A 17,997-nucleotide genomic window follows, 5' to 3' on the forward strand; every position below is an offset into this window, starting at 1 on the left:
AAATAAAAATTCTGGAGAATCTGTTAAATCTTTTCACAGAAATTACTCCTGGATAAGATCTTTATTTCTTGAATATTTGTGACATAAATACATTCTCCTCGATGCTATGGTCATTTAAAAAATCCCCTGTGAAATGTCCTTTTCCTAATTTTATTCATTGTTCCCTTTTTTTATCTGCCTTTCCCATTACTTGATTCTCCCCTGTGAAATGTCCTTTTCCCCTCCGCCTTCTATCTCCCCTTTACCATTGTTATGATTTCAAACTTCTGCTGCTGACCAATAATTCTCTCAGCACTGCTGAGCAGCTCTTTTTGAAACTCCAATTTAGAGATACAGGCCCTTCCAGCCCATGAGCCTGTGTTGCCCAATTAACCGACAATGCCGGGACTTTTTTTTTTGAAGGGTGGGAGGAAACCGAAGCACCTGGATGAAACCCAGGCAGGTCACGAGGAGAACGAACAGACAGCTCGGGACTCGAACCCTGGTCGCTGATGCTGCCCACTCCATGATCTACTCCAACTAATGCGCATCTCCCCTTTACGTGAGCAAAAGAAGAAAAATGCTGCAGTGACTTGGCCAATAGGACCCCCTCCCCCACCCAGGACATCCAGCCCCAGTGACCCAGGTCAATCATTGCTGCCTGTGTGGAGTTTGCAAATTATCCCCGCGCCCCATTTCCCCTCCCGCATCCAAAAGATGAGCAGGTTGGTAGATTGATGGGTCACTTGCCTTTAGTGTGCGGGTAAATGGTAGAATCTGGGTAGAGTGGACGGGAATGTCAGGAGCATAAAATGGGAATAGTGTAGGATTTGTGTCCCCGATGATCAATACAAACTCAGTGACAGCCCCATCAATACATTTCAGGCATCCATCACTCTACCTCCGATTTCTCCCTTAAACTTTCCCTCCTTCACTTTAAACAGGTGTCCACTGGTAATGACCATAACTTGTCCCGGGAAAAATCGGTGTACAACTCTAATGCATCATTTTTTAACAAACGTACATCTTTCACCCGTTCAAGCAAACTTGACTGAGAGACATGAGGATTGATATGAATGATTAACCTCATAAGGAAAACACTGTCACTCTGATTAATCAATCTTTTTATTTACAGTTATGGAAATCTCAAACATTTTGAAGTGAAGTTTAAAGTATTGTATCCTGTCAATAAAGACAGAATAAGAAATGTCTTGACTGACTCCTGGAGATTTGCAGAGTGAATTCACATACAGCTGCCTTGATTAATTTAACCACCAGCCTTTAAAATGCCTGCATGCAATGAGATTGTACAATTGTACAACAGGCCCTTTGACTCATCACATCCATGCTCTCCCTTTTGCCCTCTCTGCATTAATTCCATTTACCCACATGAGGACCATGGGATCAGTAGTTTTAATACAAATTTACATAATTTGCTTGAAACCTGGTCTTCCACCAAAATCAAGACCTCAACAATAATCCAAAGCAATCAGTCTTTTTCATATTGAAAATTAAGTCAGTGGCACAAAATCCATTCACTATTTGCATTAATATAGTTTCATAATAAAATCAATAAGGTCAACAAAAACTAGCCCAGTTCTTGTTAAATTGGCAGATGTGATCATCAAATTTGTTTACCTGGACTTTCAGTCTAAATCCTCCATTTTGTTTCCTGGAAGATTGAACACACGCTCCTCCTGGTTTTCTTGTGTCTTTGGTGGATTGTATGATAGAATTAACTTCACAGATGCTTGGCACAGGAAGCCAGTTTGCTCCACCATCAAGAATTCTCTGCTTTATGTTCCGAAAAGCACCGTTCATGCTAATGAAGCCTGATGTGCAAATCTTTGCTCTCTCAAGTTTAAATTCAGGTTTATTACATCTACAACCAGTCGAGACAGTGTTTATCCTGACAATGGTGCACAAACGAACACACACAAGACACAGTACATATATGCATAAAGATCTAATTTAAAATAAATATTTTGGAATAAATTATTCCATTACAGGATACGGTTAGGATGACACAGTTCGCGGAGTGATTAGTACCCAGCAACCCGGGTTCAAAACCAGCACTTTCTGGGGAGGGGGGGGGAACAACTTCCTCACTTTGGCAAAACACTTCTTTTAAAATTGAGATCATCCTGTTGGTCCCGAAGTAGGACAGTCAGTTCTGAGGTTTACCATGTTGTAATTTTGGCAGTATTGCCTTGGGGACCTGTCCTGTACAACTTCTTCTGCCATGGGAAACACAGGTCAAGAATAAGGTTATCGGAATTCCAGGTGTTCATTTACAAAACCATTGCTGTTCTTCCAATCAATTTGGCAGTGGGTAAATAAAACAGGTTCAATGGAAATTTCAAACCAGGATTGTCATTCGTCAAGCGGTTTGTGCTTATAAAATGTCCAAATACATTAAAAAAAAAACAAGGTGGATGAAGCTTAACCAAATGATAGAAGAGGCATGAGGGGCTGAATGGTCTCCCTCTGTTCTCATATTCTTCCTCTAAAATTACATTTGTTTTTCAGCATTGTGATTCATCTAGTTTTGTTCCAACAAGACCACAGTGTAGGTGCAGTAGAAACTTGATTAATTAAATATTTAAAATGTCGCCAAAATTAGATTGTGTCCTGTCTTTAAAATTTTTAACAAATTGTATCGTATCTTGAGACTCGGAGATTTCAATGGATCACAATGTTGCTCTATTTTGGCAAAATCGTGTATATCAAAGAAAATACTTGAATTTTATAGCATTTTCATTTGTGAAATCCTTGGTCAAAACAATAAATTAATGAAACATAAGTTTAAAACCTGTGAAACTTAATGTTATAAATTGGGGTATTTGCAGCCTTCACTCCAAATATTTTTCCACAATCATGCCCCAAATATCATTCAAGTCTTTTGGCTTGCTCAATCATATCTCCCAAACATCATTAAATTTTAAATTTAAAATGACCTACAATCCCCGGTACGTTTTGAAGGTTGAGAGGAAATCGGAGACGGGGAGAACGTACAAACTCCTCACAGACAGCATGGGATTCAAACCCCGGTCCCAATCACTGGTGCTGTAAACAGTGTTGTGCTAACCACTACACCAACCGTTCCACCCAAATGCCATCTTGATATATCATACCAAGCACTTCTAACTCTCAAGTCCCATAGTCACCTGAGAAAAACAAAAGATCCAGAAGGGTTGAAAACCACTGTATGCTCTGGAAAATAAGTCCCTGGCCACTTGGTATTGTAGCTGAGTCTTGAAAATCAATTGGAATAAGTGCTTTTTATAAAATTCACTTGCTGAATGCACAACGTGATCACTACCCCTGTCAAGAAATGGTCAAACCTCCTCTTTAATGTGTACAGTTGATTAACCCACTGGCAAATCAGCTTACAATTCTCTGGGCAAAAGAAAAAAAATCACCTATCTAAAAATAGCAGAAAAGTGAGGCACGGCTATCACAACGCCAGCGACCCGGGTTCGAATTCAGCGCCATCTGTAAGGAGTTTGTATGTTCTCTCCATGTCTGTGTGGGTTTCCTCCAGGTGATCCAATTTCCACCCATGCAGGGATTGCAGGGTATTTGGGAAGCACAGGCTAGGGGGCTGTTAGGGCCTGTTACTGTGCTGCATGTCTAATTTTTTTAAAATTAGAATGCAATAGATGTAATTTTTAATTTACAATTTTATATCTTTTCTTTGGCTTGGCTTCATGGATGAAGATTTATGGAGGGGTAATGTCCACGTCAGCTGCAGGCTCATTTGTGACTGGCAAGTCCGATGCGGGACAGGCAGACACAGTTGCAGCGGTGGCAAGGGAAAATTGGTTGGTTAGGGTTGGGTGTTGGGTTTTTCCTCCTTTGTCTTTTGTCAGTGAGGTGGGATCTGCAGTCTTCTTCAAAGGAGGTTGCTGCCCGCCGAACTGTGAGGCGCCAAGATGCACGGTTGGGGGCGATATCAGCCCACCGGCGGTGGTCAATGTGGCAGGCACCAAGAGATTTCTTTAGGCAGTCCTTGTACCTCTTCTTTGGTGCACCTCTGTCTCGGTGGCCAGTGGAGAGCTCGCCATATTACACGATCTTGGGAAGGCGATGGTCCTCCATTCTGGAGATGTGACCTACCCAGCGCAGTTGGATCTTCAGCAGCGTGGATTCGATGCTGTCGGCCTCTGCCATCTCGAGTACTTCAATGTTAGGGATGAAGTTGCTCCAATGAATGTTGAGGATGGAGCGGAGACAACGCTGGTGGAAGCTGGTGGAGCCGAACAGGAGTGTGGGTACGACAACAGCTCTGTATACGCTAATCTTTGTGAGGTTTTTCAGTTGGTTGTTTTTCCAGACTCTTTTGTGTAGTCTTCCAAAGGCGCTATTTGCCTTGGCGAGTCTGTTGTCTATCTCGTTGTCGATCCTTGCATCCGATGAAATGGTTGACCGTTTTGAGTTTTGTGTGCTCAATGGAGATGTGGGGGGGGGGGGGGCCTGGTAGTCATGGTGGGGAGCTGGCTGATGGAGGACCTCAGTTTTCTTCAGGCTGACTTCCAGGCCAAACGTTTTGGCAGTTTCCAACATTTATGGAATGTTGTTGATGAATAAGAGAGGCTCCTTTAGATAAAATTTAAAAAATTAATCTCTGAAGAAACTTGGAATGTAATTTTCATATTGGTTAATACTTCATCTTTATGTACTCGCCACTCCCTTCTGCAATTTAAAGTAGTCTATAGAGCTCACATATCCAAATGATCTCGTTTTAATGCAGTTGTATCTCCTCATTGTGATAGATGCAACAATAGAGAGCTTCATTAATTCTTATGTTTTGAACATGCCAGAGCCTTAAGAAATATTGGATCAAAGTATTTCAAACATTCTCTGTACTGTTTAAAGTTAATTTTTAGCCTAATCCTTTAACTATCTTGTTTGGTATTGTTAGAGAGAGTGGCACAACTCGAGCAGCATCTGATTTGCATGCATTAGCTTTTACTTCTCTTATGGCTATGGAAGGGCATTGTTCCGCCTACTCATACCCAATGTCATGTTTAAACTTAGAGAAGATTAGATGCTCAATTTCCAATTTAAATTTAAATTTTAAAACACTGTGGGGACCCTTTTATGAATTATTTTCAGAATCTCTGCATGTGATTACCAATAAGGTAATTTATCACTTTAATTAGGAATTTTTTTTTCTCTCCTTGCCAAACAGCTTTGTTTTTGGTTGTGGGTTTAGATCTTTTTATAACAATAAACTATTACTGTAATATTTGTTTGATTGAGAATGTGGGGTACCTTGGATGAACTAGTATGATCTAAGTGTAATGTACTCTTTTTGAATTTTAATATGTATTCTTATGTACTGTGTATTTTACAATGTGGAACTTCAACTTCAATAAAAAATAATGAAAAAGAAAGAAGAAAAATTAGGATTTAAATTTAAAAAAGAAAGTGCAGATGGCTGGAGCAACTTTAGCGAGTGTTGGGACCACCTAATCTAACATAGTCCAACCTTTGTTCCTCAAATCTTTTAAACTGCAGTCTTCTTCTTCTGGCTATCCATCCTATAGGGTGATGGTGGTTCCTTTCAGTCAGTTTGTGGGGTTTATACTCACTCTTCAGAAAGGAGCAACATGTGCGTGAATGGATTTTACGTGAGTCGGGGGTTGCACAGGTCCAGAGCCACCCTCTCGACATCCCCTCCTGGATCCAGCAGCCTGATGAGGTACGAAGAGGCTGGAGGAAGTTCTGTGACAGTGAATGTCCAGACCAAGCTTCAATCCAAGGCATGCCCTTTCCGCACTTCATGGCACATGCTTGCTAAGATGGCTGTTGACCCTGCAAGAGTGTTCGTCCGCCCTTTGACAGGTCTTGCTTTACATCCCGCAGGTTGTATAGCCACCCTCCACACCAGGCAAGCCTGGTGGGGGAGCCGGTTTAGTATCCGACCATCTGACCATGCAAGAGGTAGTACTAGGTTACATGGTACCAGAAGCACTCAAACAAGTGACCTGACAGGAATTCAACAGCGATTGTGCAGTTTGGCCTTTTCATTCTTTAAGGTCACGTAGGTTTCTGTTTATCTGACAGAAATGTTTTGGACAACCCTACCATGAGTTTGTCATTCATGCCCTATACCTGTATTCTCAGATAACTCATAGCTGAATGGCGTTTCAATAGTGGAGTCAAAGCAACATCCTGCTTGCATTGTATGTCATTACTCCATCTTCCTCAATTGTACCTGGAGCATGGGAGAATGAGGGGAGATTTGTCAGTAGTATATAAAATTGTAACAGAGTAAATGCAAGCAGGCCTTTTCCATGGAGGTTAGGTGAAACAAGAACTAGAGGACGTGGGTTGAGGGCGAAAGGTGAAATGTTTAAAGGGAACATTTCACACAGAGAGTGGTGGGAGAGTGGAACGAGCTGCCAGCTGAGGTGGTGAATGGGGGCTCAATTTTGATATTTAAGATAAATTTGGGCATGTGCATAGATGGAGGGGCATGGAGACTATGATCCAAGTGCAGATAACAGAACAAGGCAGAATAATAGTTCGGCACAAACAAGATGGGATGAGCAGCCTTTTTCAGTGCTGTAGTCCTCTATGGTTCTATTGAAGCCTAACCCAAGGACACATGAGAGATGGCAGATGGTGGAACATGCAACAAAACAACAAACTGTCCAAGGGACTCAGCAGGATGAACAGCATCTGTGGAAGGAAAAGAACAATTAATGTTTTGGGTCAAAAACCTTTCATCAAGAGGAGAGATAGTCAATATGACCATTGTTGGCCAAAAGAAACAGGAAATGATGAGTCAGGAAACTGGATGGAGATCAAGAACCTGGTTGTTTGGGGCCACAACAACAATCTTTCTCTCAAAATCAGCAAGATCAAGGAGCTTATTGTCGATGAGAAAGGGGAGGCTGAGGGACCACACACTTGGCAGGATGGCAGTGAACAGGGTCAGTCCCTTCCAGTTCCTAGATGTCCACATATCGGATAAGTTCTCTTGGAGCCAGTACATCGAGGTAACCGTAAAAGAGGAACACCACGGTTCTACTTTCTAAGGAGATGCAGCATCTTGTCTTTTTTTTTAATTTTTTTATTTTTCACACTGAACCATATCAATCAAAATACACACAAACATTTCCCTCTTAAATATGCACAGTGGCATTTTCTCCCCTTTTTCCCCCCTCCCTTCCCTCCCTCCTTCCCACACCCCTCCCCACCCATTAAATGTTCAACATTTACAATACAATAAAACTATTAAACAATGTCATCACACAATGAAAATAAACAAGAAAATTGTGTCATCAACTATTACACACTGGGTCAGTTCATTTCGTCTTCTTCTCATTCTGTCATTTTAGGTGATGGAGGTCCACAGTAGGACTTCTCTGTTGTGTTCCCAAATTTGTTCGAATACTGTGACTTTATTTTTTAAATTATATGTTATTTTTTCCAATGGAATACATTTATTCATTTCTATCTACCATTGCTGTAGTCTCAGGCTCTCTTCTGATTTCCAGGTTGACATAATACATTTTTTTGCTACAACTCTTCTTTTTCTTTGGCTTGGCTTCGCGGACGAAGATTTATGGAGGGGGTAAAAGTCCACGTCAGCTGCAGGCTCGTTTGTGGCTGACAAGTCCGATGTGGGACAGGCAGACACGGTTGCAGCGGCTGCAGGGGAAAATTGGTTGGTTGGGGTTGGGTGTTGGGTTTTTCCTCCTTTGTCTTTTGTCAGTGAGGTGGGCTCTGCGGTCTTCTTCAAAGGAGGTTGCTGCCCGCCAAACTGTGAGGCGCCAAGATGCACGGTTTGAGGCGATATCAGCCCACTGGCGGTGGTCAATGTGGCAGGCACCAAGAGATTTCTTTAGGCAATCCTTGTACCTTTTCTTTGGTGCACCTCTGTCACGGTGGCCAGTGGAGAGCTCGCCATATAACACGATCTTGGGAAGGCGATGGTCCTCCATTCTGGAGACGTGACCCACCCAGCGCAGCTGGATCTTCAGCAGCGTGGACTCGATGCTGTCGACCTCTGCCATCTCGAGTACTTCGACGTTAGGGATGAAAGCGCTCCAATGGATGTTGAGGATGGAGCGGAGACAACGCTGGTGGAAGCGTTCTAGGAGCCGTAGGTGATGCCGGTAGAGGACCCATGATTCGGAGCCGAACAGGAGTGTGGGTATGACAACGTCTCTGTATACGCTTATCTTTGTGAGGTTTTTCAGTTGGTTGTTTTTCCAGACTCTTTTGTGTAGTCTTCCAAAGGCGCTATTTGCCTTGGCGAGTCTGTTGTCTATCTCATTGTCGATCCTTGCATCTGATGAAATAGTGCAACCGAGATAGGTAAACTGGTTGACTGTTTTGAGTTTTGTGTGCCCGATGGAGATGTGGGGGGGCTGGTAGTCATGGTGGGGAGCTGGCTGATGGACAACTAAGGCTATCATAATAAACCTTTTTTGTGCTCCATCCAAATCGAGGGCAAGTTCTTTACTTCTTATATTACTTAGAAGAAAGATCTCTGGATTTTTTGGTATGTTGCTTTTTGTGATTTTATTTAATACCTGATTTAGATCTTCCCAAAACTTTTCCACTTTCTCACATGCCCAAATTGCATGTACTGTTGTTCCTGTTTCCATCTTGCAGCGAAAACATCTATCTGATACTGTTGGGTCCCATTTATTTAACTTTTGGGGCATGGTGTATAGCCTGTGTAACCAATTATATTGTATCATGTGTATCCTCGTGTTTATTGTATTTCTCATAGTTCCGGAGCTTAGCTTTTCCCATGTTTCATTCTTTATCTTTATGTTTAGATCTTGTTCCCACTCTTGTTTGGGTTTACAGCTTATTTCCTCATTCTCTTTCTCTTGCAGTTTGATGTACATGTTTGTTATAAATCTTTTACTTATCATTGTGTCTGTAATCACATATTCAAAACTGCTTCCTTCTGGTAACCTCAGCCTGCTTCCCAATTTGTCCTTCAAGTAGGTTTTCAGTTGGTGGTATGCAAACATTGTACTGTAAGTTATACCATATTTGTACTTCATTTGTTCAAAAGATAATAATTTATTCCCGAAAAACTATTTTCTATTCTTTTGATCCCTTTTCTCTCCCATTCTCTAAAGGAAAAGGTATCTATTGTAAAAGGGATTAGTTGATTTTGTGTCAATATTAATTTTGGTAGTTGATCATTTGTTTTTTGCCTTTCGACATGAATCTTCTTCCAAACGTTGAGCAGATGGTGCAGTACTGGTGAGCTTTTATATCATACCAGCTTTTCATCCCACTTATAAAGTATATGTTCCGGTACCTTCTCCCCTATTTTATCTAGTTCTAACTTAGTCCAATCTGGATTTTCCCTTGTCTGATAAAAATGTGATAAATACCTTAATTGTGCTGCTCTATAATAATTTTTAAAGTTTGGTAACTGTAAACCACCTTGGTTGTACCTCTCTGTAATTCATCTAATGCTGTCCTCGGTTTCCCCCCTTTCCATAAAAATTTCCTTATTATTCTCTTTAGTTCATTAAAGAATTTCTCTGTTAAAGGAATTGGTAACGATTGAAATAAGTATTGTATCCTTGGGAAGACATTCATTTTAATCCAATTTACCCTCCCTATCAACGTTAGCGGTAACTCTTTCCAATGTTCTAAGTCTTCCTGCAATTTCTTTATTAGTGGCTGATAATTTAATTTGTACAAGTGGCTTAAATTATTATCTAATCTAATACCTAGGTATTGGATTGTTTGTGTTTGCCATTTAAAGGGTGATTCTTTTTTAAATTCTGTATAATCCACATTACTCATTGGCATCACTTCACTTTTATTTGTGTTGATCTACCCCAATATTTCTCCATAGTCCTTCAATTTCTTATGTAGTTCTTTTATTGATATTTCTGGTTCTGTTAAGTATACTATGATGTCATCTGCAAATAAACTGATTTTATACTCCTCCTTTATTTTTATCCCTTTTATTTTATTTTCTGTTCTTATCAGTTCTGCCAATGGTTCTATTTCTAAAGTGAACTGTGAGGAAGATAGTGGACATCCCTGCCTAGTTGACCTACTTAATTTAAATTGGTTCGATACATATCCATTTACTGTTACCTTCGCCAATGGTCCATTATATAATGCTTTAATCCAATTAATATATTTTTCTGGTAGATTGAACCTCTGTAATACTTTGAATAAATAATTCTATTCTACCCTGTCAAAGGCTTTTTCTGCATCTAAAGTATTATTTCCTTGAACTGCATGAATTTGATTAATAAATTTGCAGACATTATCCTCTGTTTGTCTTTTCTTAATAAATCCAGTTTGATCTTGTTTTACTATTTTTGGTACACAGTCAGCCAATCTGTTTGCTAATAATTTTGCTATTATCTTATAATCTGAATTAAGTAAAGATAAGGTCTATCTGATGCTGGTGTTAGTGGATCCTTCCCCATCTTTGGTATTACTGTAATTATTGCTGTCTTACATGAATCTGGCAAGTTTTGTGTTTCTTCTATCTGGTTCATTACTTCCAGGAGAGGAGGAATTAATAACTCGTTAAATGTTTTATAGAATTCTATTGGGAATCCATCCTCTCCAGTCATTTTATTGTTCAGCAGCTTTTTTAATATATCCTGTACTTCCTCTATTTCAAATGGTTTTATCAGTTTCTTTTGTTCCTCCTCTTGCAATTTCGGAAGTACAATTTTAGCTAAAAACTTCTATTTTATCATCTTTCCCCTCATTCTCAGTTTGGTATAATTGTTCATAAAATTGCTTAAAGTTCTCATTAATCTCTATTAGATTATATGTAATTTGTTTGTCCTTTTTCCTTGATACCAATACAGTTCTTTTAGCTTGTTCTGTTTTAAGTTGCCAGGCTAATATTTTGTGTGTTTTTTTCTCCTAGCTCATAATACTTTTGATTAATTTTCATTATGTTCTTCTCCACCTGATATGTTTGCAATGTTTCATATTTTATTTTTTTGTCCACCAATTCTCTTCTTTTTGTTATATCATCCCTTATTGCTAGTCCATTTTCTGTACTTACTATGTCCCTTTCCAACTGTTCTATTTCCCGATTGTAGTCCTTTTTCATCTTAGTTACATAACTTATTATCTGCCCTCCAATAAAAGCTTTCATTGCATCTCATAATATAAATTTGTCTTTCACTGATTCCGTATTTATTTCAAAGTACTTTTTAACTTGGCGTTCAATAAATTCTCTAAATTCCTGCATTTTAAGTAGCATGGAGTTTAACCTCCATCTATATGTTCTTGGTGGGATGTCCTCCAGTTCTATTGCTAATAACAGGGGTGAATGATCAGATAGCAATTTAGCTTTATATTCCGTTTTCGTAACTCTCCCTTGAATATGGGCTGACAACAAAAACGTATCAATCCTTGAGTATGTTTTATGTCTACTCAAATAATATGAGTATTCCTTCTCCCTTGGGTGCTGCCTCCTCCATATATCCATAAGTTTCATTTCCTGCATTGATTTAACCATAAATTTGGTCACTTTATTCTTTTTGCTAGTCTTTTGTCCAGTTTTATCCAACATTGGATCCAAATTAAGGTTAAAATCCCCTCCTATCAACATATTCTCCTGTGTATCTACAATCTTCAGAAAAATATTTTGCATAAACTTTTGATCCTCTTCATTAGGTGCATATATATTGATCAAATTCCAAAATTCTGAATATATCTGACACTTTATCATTACAGACCTCCCTGCTGGATCTATTATTTCCTCCTCTATTTTGATTGGTACATTTTTATTAATTAATATAGCGACACCTCTTGCTTTTGAATTATATGATGCTGCCGCTACGTGCCCTACCCAGTCTCTCTTTAATTTATTATGTTCCACTTCAGTTAGATGTGTTTCCTGCACAAATGCTATGCCTATTTTTTTCTTTTTTCAGGAAATTTAATAGTCTTTTTCATTTAATTTCATTATGTATTCCATTAACATTTATAGTCATATAGTTCAACATGGCCATCTCATATCCTGTTTATACCTCATTTCCGCTCCCTCACCACCACCATCCCCCTTTTCCCCAATTTCATCACTCAGTTTTCCCTTTTTAAACTCAATGTATGACAACACATTGAAAACATAAAATACTTCAACAACTCCCACATCTAATATTCTCTTAACCCCAAATGTCCCCACCCCCTCTCTTAGTTGCCCCTTATCCCTTGCCGGGCAACCACAACTCCCCTCTCCATTTGGATTGCGAACCCGCTCGCAAGCGTCGTCTGATTTCACAGTGACGGTTATTCTCTCCCACCAAACCCTCTCCAGAAAAGACTTTTTTCTTCACATATAACAAAGCTCACCCTATTTTTTCCCCTTACTTCCTTTCTTCCCTTTTCTTCCCCTTCTTTAGTTCTTACATATACATTATTTTTACATCTTTATATGTATTTTATCACTGTTCTTCATTCTTGTTATATCTCTTCATCTCTCCTTCTGTCCTGCAGGCGTTCTGCAAATTCTCGTGCTTCCTACGGATCCGAGAACAGTCTGTTTTGCTCCCCAGGGATAAATATTTTAAGCACAGCTGGGTATCTTAACATAAATTTATGACCTTTTTTCCATAGGATCGAATTTGCAGAATTAAACTCCTTCCTCTTCTTTAAGAGTTCAAAACTTATGTCTGGATAAAAAAATCTTTTTTGACCCTTGTATTCCAATGGTTTTTTGTCTTCTCGAATTTTATTCCTTCCCTGCTCCATTATATTTTATTTTGTTGTATATCTCAAAAATTTTACTGTGGTTTCAGAGCTAGTGTTCTGTGTGCCCTTTCTATTCCCATTCCTTCCTGTATTTCTGTCATTCCTAGGACCTTTGGGATCCATTCTTTTATAAATTCCTTCAGATTTGTGCCTTCTTCATCTTCCTTATGTTGTTTCGCCTACTATAATTTTCCATCATATCAATTTTCTGAGCTAACAGCTCTTGTGACTCTTTAACTTTTTTGTCACTTTCTTCGACTTCTTAAGTCATTCACTTCCATTTCTATAGCTGTTTTTCGTTCTTCCACATTTTCTAATCTTTTCCCTATTTCTGTCATGACCATCTCTATTCTACTCACTTTTTCTTCAGAACTTTTCATTTTTCTTTCCATTTCACTAAATTCTAATGTCAACCTTTCTTTTAATGCTCTCATTTGTTCTTGAAAAAATTTTTTATCTATATTTTGTCCATCTATTTTACCTTCTATTTCTCTGTGCAGATCTTCGTCTTCTTCTTCCTCTTCTTCTGTGCCTGCACCTGTGTTTGTGTCTTCTTCTTCTTCTCTTCCTTGTATCTGTGTCGCTTTTGACTTTCCTGATGAGTTGCTTGCCTCACTTTGCTGGGCTTCTTCTTGCTTGGCTTCTTGCTGTTGGTCCTCTTCTTCTGGGCTATTCATCTGTCGGGCCTTCTGCTGCTGCTCTTCTTTCCTATCACTCACTTTCCTGTCGCTTTCCTCTTCTTCCAGCTGAGAGCCCTGGTGTCGGGCATCCCTCAGCTGGTCGCGCTGTTTTTGCCCATTCCTCAGCTGGGCCCCCTTCCTGTTGGTGTTCTCGTGTTTCTTAGTGAGCGCACTGTGCATATGCAGTTGCACACTTTTGTTTGGGTCAAAGAGCCATTTTTGCAGTACAACATTCGGGGGGTCGCCACTCTGTGGGGTCGTCACCAACCTTGGAGAATGGGCTCTCTTCTCCATGACGACCCTCTGTTTCTTCATGTAGGTAAGGCCTTCTCCTTTCTCTTCCAGCATCTTTTATTCTTTTTTTTCCCATTGTTTTTACTTTTTCCTTCTTGGGTGCCATTTTCTTTCTTTTCTCTTCAACTTTATCTTTTATTTGTTTTGTTTTGTATTTCTTGAACTTTGTATTTTCTTCAATTTATTTCTTCTTTCCTGGAGAGGGCTGGTATTCTCCTACTGGCCACTATTCCATCACGTGACTCCTCCAGCATCTTGTCAAATACTCTTTCAAACTTCTCTAGTGTGGAAAGTACATTGACTGGTTACATCACAGGCTGCTTCAGCAACTGTCGACTGCCGTCGGCTACAAATGGGCTTTGAACGGCCCGTTGAGGGAACCAACGATGTTTTAGTTGAAATCTCGTGACCGCGGGTCTGCGCCCAAGATGGCAGCACCTATTAATCGGCATCCTCTTCTCACCTCAACCTTCAGGCAGAAGGTACAAACACCCAAAAGTCCAGCACATCTAGGTTCAAGAATATCAACAGCTCTTGAATAATAAACTAGTCTGAGACCACTAAAGGTTCTGCTTGCACCATTGAAACGTCACTTGTTTTTTTCTTGCATTTACTACAACCTCTTATCCTTCTTTGAGCCTTGTTTTCCAAGACATATTTTCCAATCCAGGCAACATCCTGGTAAATTTTCACATCTTTTCTGTAATGAGGTGATGTTATGTACTCAGACAGCAGCAATAGAATATTTGCCTATCTATAATTATATATTTATTATCTCTTTTATCTTGGCATATTGTAGTAATTTAATGTAGTTAGCCTATCTTACATACCTGTGTGGCTGCAGCAAGGAAGACTATTGATACATCTGTATATATGTATATGACAGTAAACTCTCATTACTCTAATGCTGGGCACACAGTTTATACTGACGATCTACCCTCTGTGCACTCAATTTTGATGAAGGGTCCAAAAAGGTCACCAATTCTTTTTTGTACCTCAAATATTGCACAGCCCACTGAGCTCTAGCAGCAGATTTTTTCTTGTTCCTGAATCCTAACCTGATGTCTTATTATGGTTTGGATGATTTGAGGAATGTATATGTTAAAATGCTGGCTTAGTAAATAATTGTGATTATGGTAAAGGGGGCCCAGCTCAATTTTTCTTTTAATCACTCATTCTATGCGGTGAACCATTGACGATTCGGAATCTTGCAGCATGTTTCAAAATAACTGTAAGTTCAAGTTCAAGATGCAGTGAGAAAGTTGGCCCTGTGAGCAATCCAGCTGGACATCCCGTACATAGTACAGCAAGTAAAACACAGTACTGTGTGCAGTGGCACAGTGAGAGATCAGTTAGTATAGACCAAAGACAAAATAGTTTTACTCGTGGGAGATTCATTCAGGAGTCTGATAACAGCAGGAAAGAAGCTATCCTTGAATCTGTTGGTGTGTGATCTCCCACTCGTAAATCTTCTTTCCAATGGGAGGATGAGGGTTAGAATGTGATGTCTTTTCCTCTATCTTTCAGCTACTTTTCCAAGGCAGCGAGAAGCACAGATGGAGTTGGTGAAGGAGAGCATGGTGTTCGCATGATGCTCTGAGCTGTGTTCTCTACTCTCTGCAGCGTTTTGCAATCTTGAGTGGAGAGTGCTAGGATTTTGACCCAGCAAGAATATCTGTCCAAAAGCAGATGATGTGAGATGGAGGAGATTCTGGAGATAATGATTTTTTAAATGAACCTGCTCTTCTCCTTTTGGTGGTGGAGGTGACAGATTGAAGAAACCTTATTATCATGCCAGACATGGTACAATAAACAGCTGATTAACATAGACACAGTTTATTCAGAAAATGAACTGAATGAGAGACTTGAAGGTTGGTGAGCTAACTGGGTTAATGAGCTGCAAAAGTTAAGTGAGCTGAAATGTTTAACTGGATTCAGTTACAAAGCAAGTCAATGCTTTGGGTGCTCATTATCATCAATTGAATTGATTGGCTAATCAAATTAAATTGGTAAGGTGATTAATTTGACCAATAGGATCTTTATCTTTCTTCCAAACATACTACAACCTGAAATGTCCTTAACAATCTCCAAATTTCTTTGCAGGCACAAGTATCTGTAAAAGGATCAAATAGTCGTTCCCGACTTGAAGAGCTAGAACACCAATACTCCACGTTGCCAAGGTATGGGAGCCTCTCCTGCTAATCAGCCTGATGCCAGTAGTGGGTAAATTATTGGTGGGTATTCTGAGACATGGGATATGCAAGTATTTGGACAGCCAAGGACTGATTAAAGATAGTCAACATTGACTTTGTGCATGGTAGATCATGTTTAACGAATCTTACAGAGTTTTTCAAGGAGGTTACCAAGAAAGTAGATGAAAGAAAAGCTGTGGATGTTGTCTACATGGACTTTAAGGCCTTTGACAAAGGCCCATATGAAAGATTAGTTCAGAAGGTTCAACCTCTCCATAGAGAAATTGCAAACTGGATTCAAAATTGGCTGAATGGGAGAAGACAGAAAGTGGTAGTGGATGGTTGCTTCTCAGACTGGAGGCCTGTGACAAGTGGTGTGCCTCAGGGATCGATGCTGGGACCATTGTTGTTTGTTGTCTATATCAATGATCTGGATGATAATGTGGTAAATTTCATCAGCAAGTTTGCTGATGACACTAAGATTTGGGGATGTTGTGGACAGCGAGGAAGGCTTTCATAGGTTGCAGGGGGATCTGGACCAACTGGAAAATGGGCCAGAAAATGGTAGATGGAATTTAATGCAGACAAATGTGGAGTGTTGCATTTTGGAAGGACATACACGGTAAATGGTAGAGCACTGAGGAGTATGGAGGAACAAAGGGATATGAGAATACAGATACATAATTCCCTGAAAAAGCTTTCTTTATAACTTCTTAGCATCTTGGCCTTCATAAATCACAGTATTGAGTACAGGAGTTGGGATGTTATTGTGAGGTTGTATAAGACATTGGTGAGGCCAAATTTGGAGTATTGTGTGCAGTTCTGATTAGCTAACTACAGGAAAGATATCAGTAAGATTGAAAGAGTACAGAGAAGATTTACTAGGATGTTGCTGGGTCTTTAGGAGTCGAGTTACTGGGAAAGATTAAACAGGTTAGGACTTTATTCCTTGGAGCGAAGAAGAATAAGGGGAGATTACAACATTATGAGGGGTATAGACAGAGTAAATGTGACTAGGCTCTTTCCACAGATTAGGAGTATTAAAAACCAGAGGACAAGGCTTTGGGGGAAAGGTTTAGGAGGAACACTTAGGGGGAACTTCTTCACTCAGAGAGTAATGGGAGTGTGGAATGAGCTGCCATCTAACCTAGTAAATGCAGGCTCACTCTTAAATTTTAAGAATAAATTGGATAGATACATGGATGGGAGAGGTCTGGAGGGTTATGGAATGGGTGCAGGTCAATGGGACTAGTGAAATGATGCTTCAGCACAGAATAGAAGGGCTGAGTGTTCTGTGGTTCTACTATTGTCTCTTTTGAATCCTGGGTAAATGACACAACAAAGCATGACATGTCAAAGAGCATTCAATCCATTGAACTGAGCCTGCTGAACAAGGGGATTCTTGTATAGTTTAATCCAGCCATCCTCAATGGGGACCCTGGAAGCCACAGCACATTTAAGTAAAAATCTTGTTTTCTTTTCACCTCATGTAACATAAATATTTTTTTATGTCGTCGGTAGGAGAGAAATACGAAAGAAACAAAAACCTAAGTGCGTCACAGGGAAGGGGTCCCATAAACTTTGAGCAGAGACCTAGTGGGGGGAGGGCGGGAGGGGTGGAGGCATAGCCAAAAATTGTTTGAGAATGGCTGGTTTAATAAATTGCATAACATTTTGTTGATTTGCATGATTTCCATTGATTGATTTGACATGATACTCCAAGGAGCTCAGTGTCACAGAGTTTCCTTAGTCTGTGTCCTCATTCAGTTTGTAAGTGTGAGTAGAGGTGCTATTAATTGTCCTCTGTTGTAAGTGAAAATTTGTTCAAATCACCAACCTCAATTTGGATGACTTGGGGTCGCTACAGTTCCAGCTGGGTTATAGCTCTCTGTTATAACCCTAAGGCTGTACCTTGAAATCTGCAAGAAAAGAAAGACCGAGACAGACTGAGACAGACACACACACAAAACAGTCGAGTGTATTCAACACTGAGTTCATTCAGTGGCAGCTCTGCCTTTTATAGTCAGCTCGGCCACGTCACCACTGGGGCGTTGCTTGAGTGGGCCAGCTGCTGATTGGTCACCTTGGATGCCTGGGCTCCCTGTGATCCACTGGCGGAAATT

General features: G+C 40.0%; 1 protein-coding gene across 4 annotated transcripts in view; it reads left to right on the forward strand.

Annotated features, from left to right (window-relative positions):
* The window catches only part of LOC138761575 (partitioning defective 3 homolog B-like), a 1,428,627-nt gene that overhangs the window by 1,302,294 nt on the left and 108,336 nt on the right, over positions 1-17,997 (forward strand). For all 4 annotated transcript variants that reach the window (XM_069933904.1, XM_069933905.1, XM_069933906.1 and 1 more), the window contains one exon: positions 15,786-15,862. In XM_069933904.1, coding sequence (XP_069790005.1) covers positions 15,786-15,862 — 77 coding nt within the window. The remainder of the gene's footprint in view (positions 1-15,785; positions 15,863-17,997) is intronic.

This window comes from Narcine bancroftii, chromosome 4 (assembly GCF_036971445.1).
Source record: "Narcine bancroftii isolate sNarBan1 chromosome 4, sNarBan1.hap1, whole genome shotgun sequence".
NCBI lineage: Eukaryota > Metazoa > Chordata > Chondrichthyes > Torpediniformes > Narcinidae > Narcine > Narcine bancroftii.